Genomic DNA, 25,060 nt, shown 5'->3' with positions numbered 1-25,060 from the left:
GTTAATGTTTGCATATTTTGCACGCTAAGATAGAATCTCATGTTTTATTTGCATCATGATAATGCTTTATCAGAAAATGATAGTTTTAATGAATAATTGTTTTCGTGCATATTTAGCATATTTTGATTGCATCCCCATAAAAAGATTTAGAAAGAAAAAGTTCAAGAATGCGTGTGTTTGGTCGTTTGAATTTCTAGTCCTGGATAAGACTGGATAAAATTATAATATAAAATTTGAGGATTTTGCTATATCATATTTATTGTTTGATTAATCGCAGTATTAAAATTGGATATTTTCATATTTTATTATGTCTATTGTTTGGTAAGAACTGTATATCATTTATACCACCCATGAAAAAAATATTATTCTTTGTATGTGATCCATATCTGATGAGGAAAAAAAAGAAGCATTACATACAAACTACAAGGTAAAATAATAGAAAAATGAAAAATAATTCTAGAATTAAAATGGGAAGATTCTCACTAAATCAATCCATGAGTATTGATGGAAATGCACAAGTAACTGTTGACTCTTTCTCACATTTCATTACTAAAGAACTCGAACAAGAACAAATGAAAATGATAAGAATCTCTCACGTTTCACCAATCGAAATTGCACAAACAGACACAACTTTTAGCCCCTTTATATACTCAAGCTTGTTATCTTTTTGAATAAAGCGACCATATTCTCTTTCTTTTTTAACCTTAAAATATGAATAAAGATTTCTTTTCGCTTGCGCCTTCGACGCGCATAAATATGTTGCCCCAAATAAATGCTCCTTCATGCAATATTCCCTTCTATTTTTCAATATTCCTCATCCAGAAACTTCCTTTTCGCTAGGAAATATACCCCTCAATATAAATGTATACACACACACATATTATGAAAGATCCACGCCATATTATTCTTTCTTTTTGTTTCTTTTCATTGGCCAAGTTTTCTTTCTATGTTCTTGAAAGAATATTGGAAGAATGATACTAATTTTTTTCCAAAATATACTAATTTTCTAGCTCATCATTTCTCTTAAGTCAATTTTTGACTATCAAAGAAGGATGAGCTTGGGTCAATTCCCTCTCTCCATAAGCCTAATCCAACTCATTAAATTAAAGCTTAGAACCATCAATTCAAACCCATTTGTTGCCGGCCCAATGAAAATGCAATAATAAAAAATAAATACTCTTATAACTATATGCTATGCAACTTAATACCGATATTCTTTTTTGTTTAGGGGTTAAAAATTAATCCCTAATTTTTATGCAATAAATAAATAATCGGGTTGGTGTTGACATTTGGGATTTTTGGTGGCTTTTTCCTTAAATAATAAAACGGGAAATAAAAAGGAATGATCACATGGTAAAAGTTTTTATAAAAGAGAAAAAGGTACATAAAACGGAAATGAATCTAGTGTAACCATGTTATCAGAGCCAAATCTCTTGTTCATATTAAGGCAAGCTTCTGGCTTGGCTCTTAATTGACAAGAAACGTTAGTGGCAATTCATAAATCTAATATAAGATTAATAATTAAGTAGGAAAATCAAGTTGTAATCGGTAGAATTAGGAGGGCCCACGATAATGCAATCGCCACCTCGCAAAAGGGATTATTTCGCCCACCGGTCTCCTTCGAAGATTTCCAGCACAGTCCCCCACGCCAAAGAAGAAGAAAATCCCGAAGACCAGGCATTCCTAATCGCGAAAATTCTACTTCAAATAAGATAGAGCAACCGAATACTTCAGATTTTCCAAATGTTCATCTAAAAAGGTCACGTGGATTTCATAAAAATCCACGTGATGTTTCATTTATCTCCTTCCGATGGAAAACAAAACACTCACAACAGTCACTATACCACACAATCGCGATCGTAGGGTGTTTCGACTTGAAGTGACAAGGAGAACGACATTCGTTATTATTCTTCAAACCTACCAAGTACTACTAAAGCACGCACTCGAATGATTCCTTCTCCTTCCGACAACTCAAATGCAACTCGAGGGGACCATGGCCATCTTAGGAACAGCCCTGGGCACCAAACCCAATTTGTCCTCCGGGCACATCATAGATCACCTCAAATGTCCTCTGCTGTGTGTTGCCATAGATGACTCCATCCGAATCTGCGTTGTTGGCCACAAATGCTAGACAAACTAGCGACGGATCCAACACGTAAAACATCCCACTCACATCCAAATCCACGTTAATTGACCCATCGAAAGAGAACGTGATCGCTGGGACGGTGATGTCACTAAGCATACTGAAGTCGTAGCAAGTGTCTAACGGCAAAGCTGGAGGCGCACTCGTGTAGTTTGCCATTGCCTCTTTGAATGCCGACTGGAGGGCGGTGTACGCAGTTGGAGGCAAATACGTAAACGTGGTCCCCGAGTCTATGATTGCGCCGGCATTAGAAAACACAGTCGACGGTATGGAAAGTGGGTTCCCTCCTACGCTGATTCCTGTTATGTTGATGCCGTAAAAGAGCGGATTCTGTGCGATTGTCACCATCGGCGTGAAGTTCAACGAGGCAGATGTGACTGTGCCCTTTCCAAAAGTCAAGTACCCGGTGCCGCCAGTTGAACGAGGAATGCAGTATGAGAAGTATCGGCCATACTGGGTCGCGCTTCGCTCTATGATCGATACTGGGTCTCGGGCGAGCCCAAGGAGTCCGGCGAAACCTTCGAATGTCCCTTGGTTGTTCTCGCCACAACCGAATTCGAAGTTGGTAATAACATCCGTCGGGGTTAGGGTCAGCGTTTCCGTGGCAAAGAACCCAGCCGTGAAGGACGCGTCACCGTATGCTGCCCCGTAGACGCATGTGGATCCGCTGCAGCCAGTTAGCTGATCTGCTCATCATTAAAGTTGATTCACAAAGCGATTATAAACGTGTTTCTAGAAACCTCTCACAACTAGCAGTCTTCTTCTTTGTCTTTATTCCGTTAAATAAAAATCTCGCCAACATGGTCTATGAGAATGGAGGAAGGCTTTCAACTGGCAAGTTACAAACATCGACACCACTGATCATTATTCTTAATTATTACGTGCTGATGATGTCTAATTTTGTAATCCACCAATTAAAAACCTGATTGGACATGAAACACGTGCCTGTCAATTATTACCTGTGCCAGAAGGAAGCTGAATGCACGATGGCGCGGAGCAAGATATGTTGGCATAGGACGAGGATTGAGAGGGGTTGAAGATTGGTTCGGTCTGGTTATAGCAAGACCCGATGCAAGGCTCACACTGGGTCCAAGTAAGCGCACTTCCTGTATCGAACGCGAGGGTCAGGTCCTTCTCCGGCGTGCCAAGGCCTATAGTCACCACATAGCTGCTGCGGTAGGGGCCGTAACTCGCTGGGAGGCTAACGGTGGCCTCCTTCAAATCACTGGTGCCACTGATGCTGTTGGAGATCTTGGATTGGATCCATTTCACCCTTGCCATGTCTTCGAGAAGAACCTGTGTGTGGTTGATGGGGCCACCATCGAACAGCTGAGAGCATGGTCCATACTTGTGAACTAGTTTAAGGGTTGAGTTCACTAAGAAAGAAATAACGGAAGTCACAAACGCATTAACAAGATATTATATTACCGCGCACAACTATGTTAGATGCAAGGAATGAGAAATCATTGGCAGCATACTATTGAAAATACTCGTCAAAGCTCTCATGGTATCTAAGCAATCAAATTTTATGTTTATGAGTAGCTAATTAATTAATTGCAATGTGGTTGGAGTGTAACACTCTTTATTAAGTAAACTATCCGTCGCTTCATGAATGATCATGCTATATTTTACGCTCTCTTCATCCACCAACCTTATGATTCAGTATCGTTATCCTTCCTTCTAAATTATGCTTTGCTATAAGCAAAAAAGAACAAGCCATTGGCTTTGTACATATGTTTTGTCTCTACACAATGATCATTCCCAACTTAGCCAAAAGTTGAGTCTACTTAAATTGCACTTGGTAGTTAAAATAAAATCGAAGATAAATAAAATTTATCATGTCTTGTATTTGATGCCTACTTAAGAGAGGGTAAAGTTAGATATAAAAGGAATACAGTTCGAATGAAATTATCCCACGAGAGAAATGAGATAAAGGTAGATAAGATTTATAATATTCATAATAGAAAAGTTATTTTTCTTGAATAATAACCTCTTAAATCATTAAAATTAAAAATTATATTTCAATATAAATAATATTTGAATTCTAATATAAAAATTCAAAATAACAAAAATTAACAATTAGTTTTTAATTTAATCTTATTTTTATTTATAATATAAATTCAATATATAAATTACATATTTTATGTATTTTAGTATTTAGGTATATTAGTATAGTTTACTATTTAATAAAATTCTATTAGAGAATGATGGAAGGGGAAAAAGAAATAAAAAAGAAAATAATTTAAAAAGAGTAGAAAAAAATGAGAAAAATGCAAATAAAATTGAAGTAGGTAAGAGTGTCGTGAAAGATTTTTACCATATCTATTTGTGCAAATTTTAAATTTATTTACATTGATATGCCCTTTATACCAAACATTGCATATGATATGACGTAAATATATGCAATTTTATTACTGTAATTCACTAAATAGCAGATAGTATATAACAAAATCCCTATATTTCATTTTCTATCATATCTAAACCTAGAAATTTAGATGACCAAATGTAACTTTAAAGACTTGAACCCAATTGATTAAGTGGAGGAAATAAACAAGTACACTTTTATCTTATCTTCGGTACAACTCACCCTCACTGAGCATGCAGGCCTGCATTTATCCTAGCTCAACTCTTCTAAGGTCTTTCCCTAGTTTCTCGTTGATAACTCTGTCTTGCCCACTTCTGAAAGACTTTCAGCTCAATTCAAGGCTGTTAAATATTAACGTATCTGCTCTGAGGGTGTGTAGTATATCATAATTAATGATATTAGCAAAAAGAAACGGACTCATTCCCCTACAAACACATTTTTACAACTTACAAGAATTAGTTTGGATGAACTTGTGGGCGGTATACCTTAAATGAATACTGATAGATTCAACAGATCACAACCTAAAAATCAATCGCTCATCATTTTTAAGCTTGTAGAGCAGTCCCGCCGAATACCACGTTTACACACACATAAGCACAAAGATACATAATCGGGGAGGGAGAGAGAGGTGGGGGGGGGGGTGGTGGGGGTGGAGGAGAGAGACCATTGTTTGTTGAAGCTGTGCAATTGACAGAAGGAGAAAGAGAGCTGACAGGGGCGGTAATCTGAGCTCCATGGACAAGAACCTTCTTCTCAAAAGAGCTATGAACGCTCAACACAAAGGCACACAGCAAAATCCTCATCAACTCCGACAAAAAAGAAGAAGCCATCTTTCTCATCTTCTATTTTCTCTCACAACTAGGGCTCTTTATAACAACTCGCATGTACAAGCACATCAGGAAATTACCAAAATAGTCCTAAACCTATTACAAATTTTCCAATTTAGTCATACACTTTTTTTTTTTTTGCCAATTCAATGTTAAACCTTCTACATTTGTGTCAATTCAGTCCATCTAGCTTGTTTTGATTGACCCGGCACTAATGTGGACATTGATTGATGCTAGCATCTCAATTTTTAATATTTTTAATATTTTTTCCTTTTCTCTCTCTCTTTTTTTCCCCTTTCCTTCTTTCTCTAGTTGGTTGATGAACTGACTAGAGAATAGGGGACCTCGCCGGCACTAGCGAGGCTACCCCTTGCCCATGGTGACTAGCCAGAGGCTAGGGGACCTTGTTGGCAATGGCAAGGGCCAGCCTCACAATCACTGGCAAGGTCAAGCTCACTTTTGCCTAGATTTGGTGAGGTCATGCTTGACTAGGGCTGCGAGGTGAGGTCGACCTCGCTCGCCCAAGCCTCTGGCCAATCTGATTATCGTCCAGAGAAAGAAGGAAAGAAGAAACGAAGAAAAAAAAGAGGAAGCAAAAAGGGAAAAAATATTAAAAATTGCCACATTAGTATCGACCAAACAGTTGGTGCCAACTAGCGTCCATGACAGTGCCGGCTAGTCAAAATTAGCATATCATTTTATAAGCTTTTAGATACCCAGCTATCCTGTAAATGATGCCCTTCCTCTACGTCACACCCGTGCTAAACTAGCAATTATGGGTTTGCGTTGACCTTTCCACACAGGCACGTAACTAGCAATAAGACCAGGAACTTGCAACTTGATTATTTACTCTATCCCTCCAATAACATGTACACGCCTGCCTGATTACATCTTGATTAAGGTGTAATCCCGTTGACATGAAACAAAAAGAAGATTCAGTCTGAACTTTTCTACACAGGAAGCTCAATTGTGTTGAACAAGGTAGCTCAATTTTCCTTACATTATTTAATAAAAGGAAGCTCAATTACTTGTTTTATTAAATTACGTAATACTTTGACAAAAAAAATTACGTAATACAAGGTAACTCAATATTCCCTTCCGTTGACATCCTCTTCCTCGGATTTGTATAGAGCATACTACTTGTAATCTAATACAAGAAAAAGAAAAGAAGAAGAACAAGCTTAAGCATGACTGACTCTTTTGTTTATTTCATGTCAAAAGGATCACACCGGAATCAAGTGATGTAATTAGGCAGGCCTGTAAATATTGTACGTGATAATGAAAAAATATTTTTTTTTTCAAAAAGCCGGCATTATTATAGAACATATTAGTGGAGGGATAGAGTAGAATCAGTCATTAACAATTTCGTCGTTGAGTAATTAAGTTTTTAATGTTTTATTATTTCAGGAAAACACCACTAAAATCCTTGGGAGTTCGCCCGCTACACCAATACTTCAATTTTTTTATATATTTTATATGTTATCAAAACCCTCGAATTTGTACTAGTGTGCAAAAATTTCAGTTGTCTACCATGAAAAATCATGAATTTTGCCCATTGTGATACCACTTTGGAGTTATTGATGTTGGGGGCTAGAGTTATCACCTAGAGGGGGTGAAAAGGAGATTAAGCAAAATTTAAAATGATTGAGTTCACTATTGCAAGTGACCAACGACTGAAGATGAATTGTACAATGATTAGACTTTACTGTGTACAATAAACTATCGAGCAAAATAAATGAGAGCTTGAGGGAGAGAAAAAATTACACACAACATTTACAGTGGTTCCGCTTATGATAAGCTTATGTTTACTTTCCTGCATTGACAAACTATTGGTTGGATTTCACTAAAGAATCAATTAGAGAGGTTATGAAGTCTAAGTACAGTAGGTGCAATTGTATCATAATCTCACACTCAACAACCTCCCAATGATTACAAATTGAGCTCACGAAGATGAGTGTATAATATCGAAGCTCTCTTTGAACTTTGGATTTGTAGATTTAAGATCGTGTACTTCCTTTAGCACCACAATCTCTTTTTATACTCTTCTATATCTAAGTTGATTGTTGGACAAAAACTCTCAGGATCATTCATCCAATCAACCCGTTAGACCTGAATGATATGAGAATATCTGATTTCTTATAGGATTGCAAGATTAGAGTCTCCCTTAATTCTGTTGCTCATACGATAGTAGTTGGGTTTCCATAAATAGAGTTCCTCATTTGGGAAGAGCGTCTCATCTCCAGAAGATTGTCACATGGATCACGAATCCTTTTTTTTTTTTTTTTTAATTTTATGAAAGATCACGAACCCTTACTATGGAAGGATTATGTTGATATTGATCCTTTCTAAGTAGATGGACGATATGGACAATCAACACATCTTTAGAAAGAAATCCAAGCCAAGGTTACTAGTCATTGCGCCTCACAAAATCCAAACTAATAATAAAAAATTTGAAAACTTCTCGTAACGTCTGATGTTGTGTATCATCTTGATAATCCTTGTGAATTAGATTGTCGTCTTTGATTTTTATGTAATAACAATATCTTTGATGTAAATAACCAAAACTTCTTGTATAAATGATTAAGTCCGCGAGTTTGATAAATAAGGTCTGAACAAATTTCCTTCAAGAGTTTCACCTAGAATCTTGTCATCATAATTATAAAACACTTAAGTAAGGTTTTGTCAATCTTCAAAACATAATGGGAAGTTTTCTCAACAATCTTCATCTTTTTGATTATGACAAAACTTTCCAAGTAGAACTAATAGAGAATTTTGGAAAGATTGAGTGAAAAAGATGCTCTCTTGAAAGCATGATTGTACATAAAGCGCAATATAAAATCTATAAAAAAATTTGCAAAAAAAAAATGTAAGAGATTAGCACATAGAAGATAAAGCAAATCAAAGTGAATAAAATTATATAAGAATTTATGCTTTATAAAAAGAAATATAAAATAAGAGTTTAAGAAAGTTTAACCACTCTTGTATAGGTTCCAATTCTAGCATTACTCCCCTTACATATAAAGAACATATAAGCTGCAAAGGCATTAATGTATAAGTTTTGATGATAAGTTGTCATGCCTTGAATCTCGAGCGCATGCGCATCCCTTGGTGGTCGATGAAATTGCGATGTCTCAGACGTGTCACCGACCCATTCATTTTATTGCACATGCGGAAACGAATAAACAAATCCCATGACAACAAATAGCATGGGATAGAAAAGCAGGATAACAAATTCACAAACAAAACACGCTTTTATATACAAATTGAGTTATATACAAAAGTTTACAAAAAAGATCTATGTACAGAAGTCTAGATCAAAAAGGGGCTACGGAGATTCTAAACTTTGGGCTCTCCAGTCCTCGGCTCCAGGTCCTCCCTAGCACCATCGGGGGTGTCGATGTCCAGAGGGTGCCCTATCTCCCACTCCCCTATCCTGATGGGAGGCCCGTCAAAACCACCTATAGGACCCTCCCGACTCCCATCGGGCTTGTGAAGGTACCATGCCTTGAAACGATGAGGTACTAGGTGGGGGTAGACCCTCATTGACCCAGATAGTGGACTCAACAAGCTCACGGGTTAGGCTAGTCTCGGGAATTGGGAAATAGGAACGCTGGAGGTCTACCTCCCTTGGAACCCCATAGCGTACGTGACGCTGCTCCATCTAAGGACCTGAAAAAATTGAGCTCATGATGGGGTGAAACAATGTTTTAGCAAGTTCACCCCCAAAACCCCGACTATGAAGGAAATATGCCTAGAGGTAGTTTATGCACACAAGACAGAGGACTTACCTCGCCTCAGTTCCCTCCTATACATCAGTACAATTTATATACTTAATCAATCAATCCATCAGTCGATCAATTCAATCAATTCAATCAATACAATCGTCACAGGGGTTCCGATTATAAGACCAAATTGTTATGATACGTCCCATACCGTGTCACACAATTTCGTCCCATAATTCGGCAATTCAATTTCAATCAATCACACATTCCAATTTGATTATTACTCACATAAGCATGACATACTGATGCACATCGGTCTTTTAGCGTAGCCAAGGATTATTGCTCGCACAAGCATGATATACCGACATACATCGGTCTTTTGGCGTAACCAGGCTTCATCTCGCACCATCGAGCATGACAACATCCACTGACACACATCGTGGACGGCATTCCCGAAGGAGCTTCGGTCCAGAATCTATTGCGACCATCATCCGTTGTCCAGGGGCATCCCATATAGGCAATGTCCACCCGACGCACATCAGGGGATGGGTTCTCTTAGTCAGCACACAATCAATCAATCTCGGCCAAGGACATTGTGCTTTGTACTCAAATGCCTCAATTAAAATAATGAACTTGGCCTATTTTCTTCGTATTAAAACACCCGTTAAAATAGTCGTGTGTTGGTACACGGTCAATTTGAACCGGAAAAATTGATATCCTCCCATTTAAAATCCAACTGTTTGATATAGTCTTTAAAACTATTTTCGGTGTCAAAACCCGACACCTGAGATTTTCTAATTAAATATCAAAATTTCACAATTTTGGAATAAATAACCAAAATTCTAATCACCACTCAATTTGCACAAATTAACAGTCAATTGTATAAACTAAGCACACCATTGCAATCAGCACAAAATTCCGGTCACCGACTATCTCGATATAATTTTCGAAAAATATTAGATAATTAAATAAATTACAAATTAATTAAATAATGTAAATTAAATACAATAAATACCAACTTAGGCTGGAAATGCTAATCTAATCACTTAAACAGGCCTAGAAAATTTCGGAACATATCTATATAAATAGTACAATCTATCTAGTCCTTAATCAATCTATTCTAACCACCTAACATGCACAAATAAGTGATTAAATTACTAATTTAAACTAACTTACCACCTAATCCCTAATTAGCCTAAACTAATCACTCCTTAAGCATCATTAACTCCATAAGCATAGTTTAGCAAGTAAACTAACTGGTTTTGTAATTCGGTGAGTTCATAGTGATGGCGACGTAGAGGTGAGTGACACTCAAGCTTGTGGCAACACCAAACGGGGTTCAGACGGGCCTTAAAATGGGCCACAAAGCCTCAATAAATGGCTTAGTTTCGGCTTTTGCTTGCGGCTGAAGGAACTGATCAAAAGGGCTACTTGGCTCGGGAAAGGGGCACGGTGAAATGATGATGGCAGTGGCGGACCAAGCGAATGGCTTCGGCGATAGACGATGGCTGGATGGCAATTAGGGGAGATGCGACGGGGGCTGGAAGGTGTTGAAACAGTGACTAAAAGGCTCAAATGGGCGTGTAGACGTGCGGGCTAGCATGCGATGGTGCGGTGTGCAAGCATGCACGGCGGTGCTAGGGTGACAACGAAGGGGTGTCGATGGGCAAGGGGGTTGGCTTCTCTGGCTCTCTCTAGAAATTTTAGCTCACAAAAGACTTCAGAAATGGAGAAATAAGGCTCAACAAAGAAGAAGAAGGTTGCTGAAGCAAGGGGCCCAAAAGCCTTCAAAGTCCACACAAATATCCCATTTTCATCATCACACATGCCGCACCAGCTGTTGCCTTCAATCCTTAGCCATTTGCACACCCAAACTTCCCCAACAAGCCATTAAAATGGTCCAAAAGTTGCTGCCCCCAAGGACTTACGAATTTTGGACCATTTCCCTCCGAATCCACTTCAATTCTTCTCCAATTTTATCCAATTGATGCCCCAAAATTTCAGCCAAGGTGTCTACTTTTAAATTCACATTTTCCTCATCAATTGAACCAACTTGATGGCCAATGGTGCGCTAAAAAATGGTCATCTAATTTTCCCGGTCCAAAACGGCCCTACTTCGATTTTTCGCCGAAAACTCAGGTTTGCAGAAAAATCTTCGAAGGATGAGTTGACGTTCCTAAAATGAATCGTGACATGATAAAACTTTCCATTTCTGAATCGGGTTGAATTTCGCGGTTAATTTCAATCTGACGCGATTTTAGCGTGAACTAACCTACCAGATAACTTTTAGGATTTTTTAGTTCACTTGACTTATGGTCAATTATTTTCAAGCTACACTGTAGTTTTTCGACACAGTGGCGACTCTCGGTTGTCGTGAAAATCTTGATATTTCAAATACAGACACAGGGTACCAAAACGAAAGAAAAATTGGTCTGGTGCCGATCGACAAGAATTTTGCAATTAGGTGGAATCACCCACACTTAATCACATGACTCTATCGAATCAACCTATCTCTAGTCTCTAATCAATTTTTAACTGTGCCATAATAACCCATACAGATTAGCACGGTCGAGTAGTCGATTCCTAGTCGAATTCTCAAGTCTATTGCATTTAGATTCCTTAGCGGCTTCACTTGATAGATTAGTTATCTCATGAGTGGCCAACTCAGAGAAAAAGGCTATGGGTGCGTCGATAAACAGAACCTGAAAATCAAGATGTCACATAAGTCATGTAGGTTTTGCTTCTGCAATCTCCCCTTTTTTGTTAGCATCATAGACAATTGAATTTGCACATATAATCCATAATGGAAACCATGATAAAGTTAGAGAATCAATCCAAGCTAGAGTATTAGTGCAAATTACAAACCAAGTCATGTTGAAAATATCATATAATACAATCCATACTCAAGAAATCATTTGAGGAGGATGGTTGTGTAGGATTTGGAACAGGAAAGCTTGTTGTAGCAGGTTCAACCAAAGCTAGAGGAACATGAGCAAGATGATAACAGTTTAGATTGGCCATTGTATCCTCAATTGTCTTCAGTTTCCCTTCCATTTCCTTAGCAAGTTTCTCCATTTCAGTTTCAAATAAGAGCTTCATCTCTTTTAAACTCTCTTCTAGAGTATTCTATTACTCCTTGATTTCCGTCAAGGTTTGCAGAATAAAAGAATTGTTCTGATTAGATGTTGTGTCTGTTTGAGGAATAGATTCTGATCCAACATCAGTAGCAACATCAAAAACCATATCCTTCTCATGCTCCCCCTCAATCTAAGCACCTTTTGTACCCCCTAAAATTATGCTTGTAACAGGGATATTTCATTTTGATGTTCAGAGGAGTTTCGTACCTGGCTTAGGTTCAAGGATATTCTCAAGTTAAGTAGAAACTTCAGTACTTTGAATTGTTTCAACATTCTCATAAGTTAGCTCTCATCCAAGAGTCTACCTTTGGTTGTCTAGTGTATCATCTATCATACGCACCTCAACAACAATGCCTTCGACAATTGCTCTAGCTTAACTAAGTTGATGCTGATCTTTAGTATTTGGGGCATCAAACATCTGTTGGTTAATCCATTCCTATTGCTGAATCTCTTGGACTATGACGAATGTCCAATCATCAAAATTTTCACCTTCATTATCCTCAGGAACTTTCTCCAGTCCATCTTCACTAGTCAAATCATCAAAATCTTCTTCTGCAGGGTCTTTTTCCTCCTTAGAGGAATCAAAATCTTCATCTTCAGAAGATTCTTCATTGATTCTTTGTAAGAAATTATGAGGATCTCTTTTCTTTTGAGGAGAAGATTGAGATTGAGTTTTCCTTCTTTTTGCTACTGGAGATACTTATTCAAGAACAATGGTGTCAACATTTATCGAAACAAGGTTTCCCTATTTGTCTTTTTGTCCATCACTTGCGGGCTTGAAACTCATCTTTCTCATTATCTTTTCACCAACTATCATTAGAGGGAGGGACTTCAAACAAAATTTCTGAAGAAGATCAATCCCGAGATGTTCAAATATCTTAGTGATCAAAGATTTGTAAGGTAATTGCACTTTGTTTTTTTTTAGCATTGTTTTGTACATATGGAGAATGACCATGTGTACAAGTGAGAAAGGGTGATAATTTACTATAACCCAAATAAGTTTAGCCTTGTATCTTAAGACATCAGTCTTTGAGGATCCCCTTGGTCTAAGAAAATTTATGATGATTTTGTGCAGAATAATATGTTTTGCAGGGAAATGATTATGTGAAACATGTGATTTTGTATCTTTGGTGAAGCCAGAAATGTCAGAGATTGATCTGTAAGCTAAGTCAAGGTCAATATCAATAGCAAAAACTTAGAATAGTTGACTCCAAGGATTTTAGCCAAATTAGATGCTTGGACAGTATATATATCATCATATATTGTGAATTCAATGGTGTTTAGAGAGTAGAAAGAAAGATATGAATAAAAGTAGGCCGCCAAAATAGGATGATATGGATATTTCATAGTGCAAAAGTCTTTCATCAAAAGTTTTTCAAAATAGTGCTGGCTTTGAATTCCAGACTTTTCAAAGAAACTGAAATCAACATTACGTTGTCTGATAACTTTTTTGGACAACAGTGATTTATGATGATCAAGGTGCTTCTGTGATCTCATCAACTTCTTTACTCTGCTTCCCACGGCCACAAATCCACCAAGTTTTATTTTGAAATTTGTGAACAACTTCTCATCATGAGCTCCTTTTCTTCCATCATCAACGGACTCAGAATTTTTCTTGCTCCCTAATTTCTTCCCTTTTTCTTCTTTCCTATCTTCAAAGAAGTACTTGTCCTACTTGAATCACCCACATGCACGGGCAACAGAGATCTTATTGGATTAGCCAACATAGTCTCAAGTCCTTCCTCTTTCTTAAACCCATTTTTAGCCAGGAGTTTCAAAATGAGTTCCTCATTATTACCCAACATTCTAGGGGATTCAATAGCAAACTTCAAATTGCTAGCATTGATACTATGGCGATTGAAGATGCATTGAATCAAAGTGGGTTCTGCTACTTGTACTTTAATGCTTTTGGAAGAATCCAAGATTTCAAAGTGCTCAACACTTCCTTTCGCCCTAGAACTCATACCTGCAATATGGTTAGAATTCTTTGTCAAATTGATGGCATTGGTGCTATCATGTATAATTTCAATGTTTGATTCTTCAACACCAAAGTCCTTCGGTTGTTGCTTCATCTAGAGAATCTAAGCACGATAACTTCCAAGTGTTGCATATGCCACTTCAGCGGTTGATAGAGCGACTGTATGTGGCTTTTTTGGAAAACCAAGAAACTAGCATATACCCCAGCATTTGACATGTTCCCGAAGTACTTTTCTTGTTAATCTTACAATTTATGAAGCATAGACATGTTGCTAGGGGTTCCAGGTTATGTCCGACACGTGTTGACATGTCAGACATTCTCGGACATGTTCGGACACGTGGTCAACATGTGTTGGATTTTCCGATTTGTGGTTAACTCTTCTTGACACATTCGGACATGTGTGTTTGAGAGAGAGGATCATTGAAGAAGACCATGGAGGGTAGAGGTGAGGGCAAGGGAGCAGAGGCGAGGCTGCAATGGCAAGGGAGGGCCAGAGGAAGAGTAGAGACCGAGGTGACTTTGAGGAATGCGACGGCGATGCTTTGATGGAGGGTCGATGGTGAGGTTGCAGCCGTGAAGGAGGAAAGGCCAAAGAGCCATAGGTGAGGTGACGAGTGATGGTGATGAGACGATTGAGAGAGAGCAAAGATCGAGAGGAAGAGGGTTGTGCGAGAAGGACGAGGAGGGAGGAGGCAACGGCTAGGGTTTTTGAGGGAGGAAACTAAAAAAAATTAAAAATGGGATTTTGATGAGACTTTGGCATGATTCTTTCTTTTGGAGGGAGGGAGGGGGTGGATGAGAGGGTGTTCAATTTTCAAGGAAAAAGGGGGGAGGAGGGAGAAACGAGGGGAAGATAAAGAAATGAGGGAAGTGAAATAAATTTGGGGGGTGGGTGGGGGTTGGGGGTGGACACGGGGGTTTTTTTTTTAATCAGAAAAATAAATAAGAGAGGCTATAAAGTGATTTCGAAAAATAAAAATACTGAATGTTGAATATTGATAAAATTTGGTCATTGTAGAAGATCATAGATTTATTTAAATAAGTAAATCCTAATTTCTTGTTAGTCATTAGTTTCATCAATAATTTTCGTTAGAGTTAGAAACATGTTCTCAAACATGGATACACATTAACTATAAATGTCTTTTGAGTTTCTTATGAATAGATTTATTAATATTATTAGTGTAAATTCATTGTAGGCTCTTTTTTATTATTTATTTAATTGTGAATTTGAATCAAATTAATTAAAAATAAAAATATTCATTTAATATACAGCGTGCCCCAATATGTTGGAATTCTCCATTTTTGAGAAATGATGTATTGGCGTGTTGTGTTGCACGTCGATGCTACTTAACTTACCGCTTGCAAGATCAAATCAACAAAATTTGAAATTTGATCTCTGGAGATATTATAGTCCTAGAGAATGATAGGTATTGATATACTTAAAAATTCATTTTACAACTGAAAAGTGCGATTGCTTAAGATCTTATTGAAACCTTGTGCACATACAAACACTGAAGAAAATGACAGCTCTTGAAGCAGTAAGATATAATAATGAACCAATCAAGCTTCTATATAAATTTTTTATCGACCTTTTTACCCTTTTCATCATTGTTAAGCTTAGACGAGTACGATATTGGTGTTTCGGTCTTCTTTGAATTCTCCATGTTGAACTTTTCCATCACTTCCTTTGTGTACTTTTCTTGATATATGAAAGTACTATCCTTTGTTTGTTTGATTTGAAGCCCAATGAAGAAGGTTAACTCCCCCATCATATTCATTTTGTAACGTCCCAATCTACCACGGCCGTACTATAACCCATGCTTGACATATTCCTTCCTTTTGGTCATTTGCTCATGACATCTCAGGAGGCGTCGCCAACCCATCTGTTATAATGATAGCATGCATAAGCGAAAGCATAAACAAATCTCCAACCCACCATATGATAGGGATAGTTAAAAGCATACTTATATGTATATATATGCATCAAGGTCAACATCACATACAAGCCATACATAACAAGTTAATTAAACTAGCTTCAACCTAACATGCTTCGCCACATCCGATTAGTCCAAAAGCTTCACCATGACCTTCATAAAAAAAGGGGTCTAGGGTACACCAAACACCTTTAATATTACGAGGGTAGTTCAAAAAGTGTTACTAATCTCACTACCACCTAACTAGCTATGAGCTCTCATATCCTACCCAAAAGTACCACCCCACAAAACGGTGAGCCACTAGATTAGGTAACCCTCATCAACCCAAATGGTCATGACATAACTCGTGGAGTGACCATCGGTCTCCCATATCGGGTAGTTGGTCACCTTTTGGTTATGCCCATTTTTATAAGTGATACAAGTGATTAATTTTTAAAAATTATTTTTGAAATGTTGAGTTTTTTTTTGTAAAACGAATGCATCCTTAATAGAAATAAGAGATTTATGATATTGAATTTTATTTGATTGAAGTTTTTTTTTTGATAATAGAGAACAGATTTGGCAACTATCAATCACATTAATTACTCTCATTTTGATATCTTTCCTTAGTGATATTTTCATAAGTTGGGGTTAGTAGGTCGAAAGTATTTTTGATCAGTGTGATTAATTTAGACTGTTGTGGAGTCAACTTGAATTGTACAGCAACAAATTGTAAAAACAACGAATAATCCAAACTATTTTAAGGTGCCTTGGCTCTTGAAATTAGATTTAAGCTTCTTTCAATAGATACGTAAGAATTAATATATTCTAGTGCACTCATAAACTAATCCTTTAAATTTTTGAATGAAAATGGATCCAAACATGAATATGCTAACGGGTGAACTCAAACTTCTTTATGATGATCTCTCTAGGTGAAATTGTCAATTTTTTCATTACACCTGCCCGCTCGACATAACTAAGCTATCGACTCATAAGGTCAAATTCAAGAATGCTTTGTTACGATAATGAAGCTCTTTTGAGTTTTGTGGCTTCTTCGCAACCTGAAATCCTAACTTCTGGCTGAAGACTCGGAAGTTTAGTTTCCCTAACACTAGGGATGGTGGTGATGGTTGAGACTAGTGAGTATTATGGTAGCAAGTGTGTGCAAGAAAACATGTGGAATCACAAGACTCTGTGGAACCGACATGACAAGATAGGTTTAAAGATGGATATTGGTGATCACGTGGTAGGTTTTGAGTTCTAAAATTTTGAATCTAGTGAGCATAGGATGAGCATTATGCTTTAAATCATATTTGCACGGTACCAATGTAGGGTAATTTGTAAAATGGGAGAATTACCAAAAAAGTCCTAAACCTATTGCAATTGTGCCAATTCAGTCCTAAACTTTTTTTTTTGGCCAATTTAGTCCTAAACCTTTTATTTTTGTTCCAGTTTAGTCCATCCGGCCAAAATTGATCGGCCGGCCGGCGCGCGTGATTTTTTAATAATATTTTATTTTCAACATTTTTTATTAACTTTTTTTCCTTTTTTTTTTGCCTCCTCTTTCTTCCCCCTTCCTTGGGCTCCGGCGACCGGCCAGGTTGGCGGGTCGCCGGACTGAGGGGATCCAGTGAGGCAAGCCCCCGCCGGATCTGGCGAGGGCTCGCCCGCCCAACGACCGCGAGTTGAGCCCTCGCCGGATCCGGCGAGGGGGCTTCGCCGTTCTTTGGCGCGAGCTCGCCTCGCGATCCGGCGAGGCGAGCCCTCGCGATCCGGCAAGGAGGCCTTGCCGGATGCGACGGCGAGGGTTGACCTCGCCCGGCGACCGCGAGTTGAGCCCTCACCAGATTCGGTGAGGGGGCCTCGTCGTCGCTAGGTGCGAGCTCGCCTCGCGGTCGCCGGCGAGGTGAGCCCTTGCCGAGATCCGGCGAGGAGGCCTCACCGGACGCGACGGCGAGCCCCCTCGCCGAGATCCGCGAGGGCTCGCCTCGCGCGGTGACCTCGAGGCAAGCTTGCGCCGGCGACGACGGGGTGAGGCAAGCCCTCGCCGAGACGCGACAGCGAGCCCCCTCACCGTCGCCGGGCGCGAGGTTGCCTCACGGTTGCCGCGCGAGGTGAGCTCGCGCCCAGCGACGGCGAGGGGGCTCGCCGTCGCATCGGCGAGGTCTCCTCGCCCCACCGGATCGCCTTAGTCCGGCGACCGGCAGCTGGCCGGTCGCGAGCCCAAGGAAGGAGGAGGGAGGAGGAAAAAAAAGAAAAGAAAAAAATAAATTAATAAAAATAATAAAATATTATTAAAAAAGCTCGCCATTGACCGGGCCACCGCCACGTCACGCCCCGGCTGGCTAATTTTGGCTAGATGGACTGAACTGGAACAAAAGTAAAAGGTTTAGGACTAAATTGGCCCAAAAAAGTGTAGGACTGAATTGGCACAATTGCAATAGGTTTAGGACTTTTTTTGGTAATTCTCCCTTTGTAAAATTGAAACATTTAAGTCAACTCTTAAATATGGATCATGATTCATCCTAATTAAAACCTCGAGATATTACAATCTTAAACCCCACGAACGATCTCAATTTAGGTTGAAATCTTATATTGATAAAATCTTGGTAGAATGTAGATTTAAATCATATAAAATTTCACGATCTTATGAATGATTTTCATCCTGCCATAGTCTTAATTTGACATAATTGTGTCAAATTGAAAATCATTGTGATTTTACCATTCTTTTACCCCATTTTACATTTAGTCCGAAAAAGGAGAATACTTGAAACAAATTAAGTAGCAAAGGCCTCCGAAGCTTGGCTAAATGATAGACTTACTTAACTTTTTTGGGCACGGCTTAGTGATAGACTTATATGCCAATGGTGGACATGATGAGTGTGGTCCAGCCATAGAGCTAGAATTTGATGAAAATGTTGATTACGACTTCTTCTTCTTCTTCTTCTTTTAATCATATTCAAAGGGCAATGACATTGCAAGTGCTTGAATTTTGTCAGTTTTATAATCTAATGCTTTCATTATTATTTCGATGGACTGCCTCAACTTTTCAAATGAGCATCTATGTCAGGCTTCCATTAGAAATGTAGCTGGAAAATGCTAACTTGGATATAACATTATTAACACCTGGCCTCTTAAAATGATGCTACGTAAGCAAAGTCATGTTAAATGGCTAAGATCCTCCAAATCGGCGCTCTCTCCCTAAATCACCAACCTATAAATGGATGTGGTACAAGTTTTGTTAATTACACGAGCCATGTTATCAATTGTGCTTCTGGTGCCAAGTGAGCAAGCCATGTCAACAAAATCAAATAACATGGCAATTTATTTATTGGTGGCCTCGTATTGAGCTATAATTTAAAACTGGGATGCTTGATTAAAAAAAGAAGAAGAAGAGGTTTAGGTATTCAATTGTAGAACGAACAAAAGTTTATGTACTTGCGGTGCCAATTTTCCTAAGTTCACTTGGGTTTCTGTTATAATATGCCAGTTTTTAACCTAAAATCTGCAGAACTCTAAAATAATTGGTTCAGGTCATAAAATTATGGTGTTTTCTTGGCGGAAACATCATTATCGACGTGTCTTATGAGTACTTAATATGTGTTTTGTGTATTAATTTATTATCTGATGCTTTTAGCATTTAAGAGTAACGTCTTTCCAACTTATTGTTGACAGTTTGTAGACTTCGTACTATTTTACGATCCAATTTTATAATTGGATTTTATAGGTCCGAAACTATTTTTCCTCTATAAAGCAACCTTAAAATGAGTAAACATGTGCTTTACGTTGAATACTGAATGTGTTAGTTATCATAACTCAGTTCTTAACCTCATTGAAGAGGGGAGGCAATATGTGAAATTTGGCAGTATTTGGTCATGCCTTGTTCTAAGAACGAAGTCCGGTCCTAGGCAAGCCTCAACATTTCGGCATATTCTTCCTTGAACCCTTTTTTGTTTTGACGGCATGAGGACTCAAACCAAGTGTTGCCTTGGTTGGTGGTAAGGTCAGTGTTTCAATTGCAAAGAAGCCTTCGATGCAGGACTCGTCCATATACCTCGATGTGGAATAACGTGTTGAATCGCTGGGGGAGGTTTTTGACCAGCATACCATTGAGCAACATGAAATTAGAATCAACATGAAATAACAAGCATGAACCCTCCACCGTGCTTCCATTGCAACATACACCGGCATCTAGTCCTCCGCATCCCTCCTGCTACCTGCATCAGGGGCATGAGGAAATGGGATCGGCCCTATCAAGTGGCCATTCATCAACACGAATACGGCCACGAAACAGTAAGAGATCAAGTTAGGCTATACCATATTTACCAATAACCCAGCTGTGTATTGTACGAACATGGTGCTTGGAAAATCAAGTTGGTGAACTCATGATGTTCATCCTCTAATACCACGAAAGCTCCATATTAGGAAATGGGGGACGCGGGGATTGGCAGCATAGCTAACGATATGGTAAAGTAAAAACAGGAGTGAGCCGACACTTAGTAGAAGAAACAGTGAACTCACAAACTATTTGATTTAATTAACTCTTGAGTCTAGGACACAACTAATATCCAACCAAGTGCTTACAAGTATGAGCACATGATATGCCTCAGGCCATTTTCCATCACACAAGTAGTGCCAGCATGCATTTAATGCAACACATGTCATGTTCAATCATGTGGGTCACATTACTATGCAATGGATGTGTCACACTGCACATCTATCATGCACAATGCCACTGGGGTTGAACCCCATTTCAATTGCTCAACTAGTTCATGTAGGCGGCTCTAGTGGTGACTTCTAATTCACTAACCGGGCATCCACCGGTTCCTCTATTGTAGGCATCCTTACTTTTGGCATCTTGGTTGTTAGCCAAGGCATTCGCGTCAAACTTCCAGCAGTCACCAACTCAGGCATCCCTAAAAACTATTAAGGCATCTTAGGGCATGCATGACAAAATTTCTGGAACATAAATGAATTTTTGGCCAGAAATTGATTTTTCAATTTCTATTCTATGGATAAGTTTCTGAGTAAACAAACGCATTTGATAACAATTCAAAATTTCTTTTTCTGAAATAAAAATCCGTTTGATAACATAATAAATTTTTTATTTCTAGGTGCGGCAACGACTAGCATTAGATGGCCGGAGTTCGACGTTTGGCGTCTAGTGACTGGCGGCAAGCGGCCAAAGTATGGAGTCCAACATCGAAGTCCAGTGACTGGCAACTGGCATCCAATGTCCCGAGTTCGACATTTGACATCCGACAACCAAAGTTCGGCAACTAGGAGGTCGGTGGTGGGTGGCCAGTGGCCGGAGTCCGGTGGCGGGTGGCGGGTAGCCGATGTTGGTGGTCGGTGGTGAGCAGTGGACGGTCGTCGGCGAACATCTGGTGGTTGGTGATGAACCTTCGGCATCCAATGATTAGCGATGAGCAGCCAACGACTGGTGGGCATCCGCCATCTAGCGATTGGCGGTTGGCGACGAGTAGCCGGAGTGTGGCGGCCGGCGGTCGACATCTGATGGCTGACGGGCAACGGCTGGTGGCCGAGGTTGGTGGTGGCCAGCTAGCAATTGGCGATGGGCGTCCAGCATCCCATGGGTGGCAAGTGGGTGATGGGCAGTGATGAGAGTGAATGATGAGAAAAATTTTGATTTCTCATTTCGCGAGAAATAGAAAAGCTAAAAATTTTAACTTCAGATTTATGCTTCAAATTTATTTCGGAATAGAAATCTGTTCCAGAAATAGAAAAATGAAATTGCATTACCAAACGGATTTTTGTTCCAAACTTGTTTCGATAAACAAAAAAAATAGAGAAATAGAGAAACATAAATTTTGTCATGCACGCCCTTAGTTGTTAGCCAAGGCATTCACCTTCGACATCCATTACAGGCCATCGTTAGGCATCCAAGGTTCATTAGCCTTGGGCATCACATATATTAATCCCATCTTATGCATTGCAAGTGTCACAATCCGTGAATCCCCTTATACTCGTGACACTTGTGAGTGGTGCTTGGAATTATCAAGTGTAGAGTGAGGATGTAGAGGGGACAAAACACAACTGGTTCGTGGGAGTGGCATCAGGATGGTTGGTGTTAGAAATTCTAGGATAAAAGGATTTTTATATTACTTAAGAGCTATGAAGGTGGGATTGACCTCTTATGCACAAACTGGTCGAAAGCTAATGCTGCTCTCTTGATGAGGCCATGATAGGCCAAAACCAGGTGTTGAGCCTAAAAGAGATTTGCTATCTCGCTTGATAGACTAGACACCCAAGCTAAGATGGACATGATGCAATCTCATATAAGGAAGCTATTCGTCGTTAATTCTCTAGAATGACTGTGGACGAGGGCTAGCTTGGTGAATTTCACTCGCTAGGCGCCGCATGGGTCGTTTTGTGGCTAAGGAGCTCTCAGCCCGTGACAATTTGGTATTAGAGTGGGAATCCTTCTAGTAAGTGGGGGAGTCAGAGAATCGGACTCCTCTCTCTAGTGTGGGTTGAATAGGAAAGTACTAGTGGTTTACCCGATCCTACGAGGGTGGAGAGTGAATCGTCAGTACAAAAGGTGCTTGGACAAAGCGCGACTCTCAACTAACTTCTAGGATGACAATGAAGGCACTAGAAGATTCGGTTCCTTGTTGAGTGGGTGGAGTCGGAGAAGAACCAAATCCTCACTAAATGGGGATAATGTTCCTGAATCAATTAGTGAGTCTATTGCTATGTTTTCAACAAGGAAATAACCTCTATTTGGTTTGTTGGAGTCAAAATGCTTAGTAGGCAAAAATGGTGTTGCCAAAAGATGCAATTGGCGAGAAATGCCACACTTGCCAAGAAAAGCACAGGTGATCGAAAATGGGCTTGAATAACTGAGATCAAAAGAGGCTACGAATGGAACAAAACATGTTTTGTTGGGCAAGCGTGACCATACAATGTGAGATCCCAAAAAGTGGCACATCAATGGTTAAGGGACGTAAGGAAGCAACAAAGTGGATTGCAACGAGGGCGTTGCGGAATTGAGTGGGGGGAAAATGTCATGGTCCCTGAATCCTCCTGTACTCGTGACATTTGTGAGTGATGCTTGGGGTTATTGAGTAAAGAGTGAGGATGCAGAGGAAATGAACACAACTGGTTCTTGGGAGTAGTGTGAGGATGGTTGGTGTTGGGAGTTCTAGGATAGAATGATTATATTATTTAGTAGCTTTGAAGGCGGGGTTGGGTTGGCCTCCCGAGTACAAACTAGTTAGGGATTGATGCCGCTCTCCTGATGAGGCCATGGTAGGCCTAAATCAGTTGTTGACCCTAAAAGAGATTTGCTATATTGCTCGATAGACTAGACGCCCAACCTAAGCTGAATGTGGTGCGATCTCGTATAAGGAAGCTATTTGTTGTCTGTCCTCTGGAACAACTATGGAACAAGGGCTAGTATGATGAATTCTGCTTGCCAAACACCACACAGGTAGTTCTACAACCAAGGAACTCTTAGCCCATGACACAAGCACATCACACACATGCAATGACATGGAAATCATACATCATAGATTGTACCCTATGCGAGGCACGTGACACTAAGAAGAGTAGCAAGTCGCCACAACCGATTATTGACGCAATGGCACACTGAAAACATATCCTACAAAAATATCTAGATTCTGCCCTCATGTTTTTAGCTTTATTTCTACAAGCAAGTTGCATTAGATTAAAACCAAATATACACCAATGGGTAGCCTAATGAATGTAATATATATCATCAGTAGACCACAATTCAAGATTCCATCATCTTCTTATAGAATCTAACAAAATTTGGACCAAAAGCAGAACTGACCGAAATTGCACAGTCACGGAAATCAACACCAAAACCATAGTAAATGAATTCAAAAATTATAATATTTAAATATGTTATAGAGAAGAAATTAAAAAATATTTTTCAGGAGGAGACTGTCCAAAAAAATTTCTATAAAGAGCAAATTATTGTACAAATTTATTAAAAATCTAGTACATTGGGATAGAGCAAGCAGTTCTCAAATTATGCTTATTTTGTAGCCTTAAACATATCAAAACATCTTTCATTTTGGATATATTATAAATCATGATGTCCTCCACAACTTTTAGGAAGTAAGTCCAAATTCTAAAAATAAAATTTACAAAAATTCAAGAAGACAATTGAGTCACTATTCCTATTGCATTGAATAGGTCAAATATGGTAAAGGAGAAGTCCATTGTACCATCCATATCACCTCAAAAAATTCCAAAATTAAAGTATGTTATACTTCAATATGTCTTGTACAATTTCATGAAGAAAGTATCCTCAAATTCAAACCACAAGAAACTCCATAAAATTAACAAGCCAAAGAGGTCTAGCAATTTTAGTTTCTAGAAATCCACATTAAAGGTCTAGATTGATTGTAAATTCAAACCACACAAGTTCACAACCTAAGAATACACTAAAACCAGACATATTAGACCACATGCAATGTATATCTTCAATCACAGATCATAGAAAAGCTCCTACAAGCTAAGCAAGAGCGCCAAATTCACATGCAACACAATTTGAGCGTCAAACCCATGCATGTCCATCTTTTCTTTGAAATCCACCACTGTAGCATCTCAACAACCATCTTTCATCATCACAACACAAAAGAAAAGCTTTAAGCATAACCAAACACCAAGAACAATACACTTTGGTTTCCTCCTTCTAGGTCCACGGTGAGCTTAAGGATGTCTTGAGTGTGCTGCTTAATTCGGGTGACAAGAAAGGAATGAGAAAGAGGGAGAGGGAGCTTGCTTGAGAGAGAGAGAGAGAGAGGAAAAATGGAGAAGAAGAGGAAGAAGGGGCTACTGACTTAGGGAAATTGATGAGGGGGAGTTATGGCTTGTGCAAGACTCCTTTGGCATGAAATTCTAATGGATAAGAGAGAGAGCCTCCATCATGGCATCTAATTTAGGCTATTTAGGTCCTTTTTTTTTTGTCTTTTTTGCAATGT

At 39.1% G+C, this 25,060-nt stretch overlaps 1 protein-coding gene across 1 annotated transcript; it reads right to left on the bottom strand.

The window, feature by feature from the left end:
• Positions 1 to 2,002: 2,002 nt before the first annotated feature.
• LOC104439421 (aspartyl protease family protein At5g10770) lies at positions 2,003 to 3,424 on the bottom strand. Its single transcript, XM_010052490.3, has 2 exons — positions 3,103 to 3,424; positions 2,003 to 2,829 (listed from the first exon to the last, which is right to left on the bottom strand). Exons 1-2 carry the CDS (start codon positions 3,422 to 3,424, stop codon positions 2,003 to 2,005), a joined length of 1,149 nt encoding a protein of 382 aa, XP_010050792.3.
• Between the last annotated feature and the right edge of the window lie 21,636 nt (positions 3,425 to 25,060).

This window comes from Eucalyptus grandis, chromosome 3, assembly GCF_016545825.1.
Source record: "Eucalyptus grandis isolate ANBG69807.140 chromosome 3, ASM1654582v1, whole genome shotgun sequence".
NCBI lineage: Eukaryota > Viridiplantae > Streptophyta > Magnoliopsida > Myrtales > Myrtaceae > Eucalyptus > Eucalyptus grandis.
This window is presented reverse-complemented; position numbering and strand designations above follow the sequence as displayed.

Bases quoted from the DNA above. Each gene is read 5' to 3' on its own strand.
- LOC104439421 (XM_010052490.3), bottom strand. From the start codon at position 3,424: ATGGCAAGGGTGAAATGGATCCAATCCAAGATCTCCAACAGCATCAGT. The intron at 2,830-3,102 runs GTAATAATTGAC...AATGATGAGCAG, and splicing joins TCAGCTTCCTTCTGGCACAG to ATCAGCTAACTGGCTGCAGC.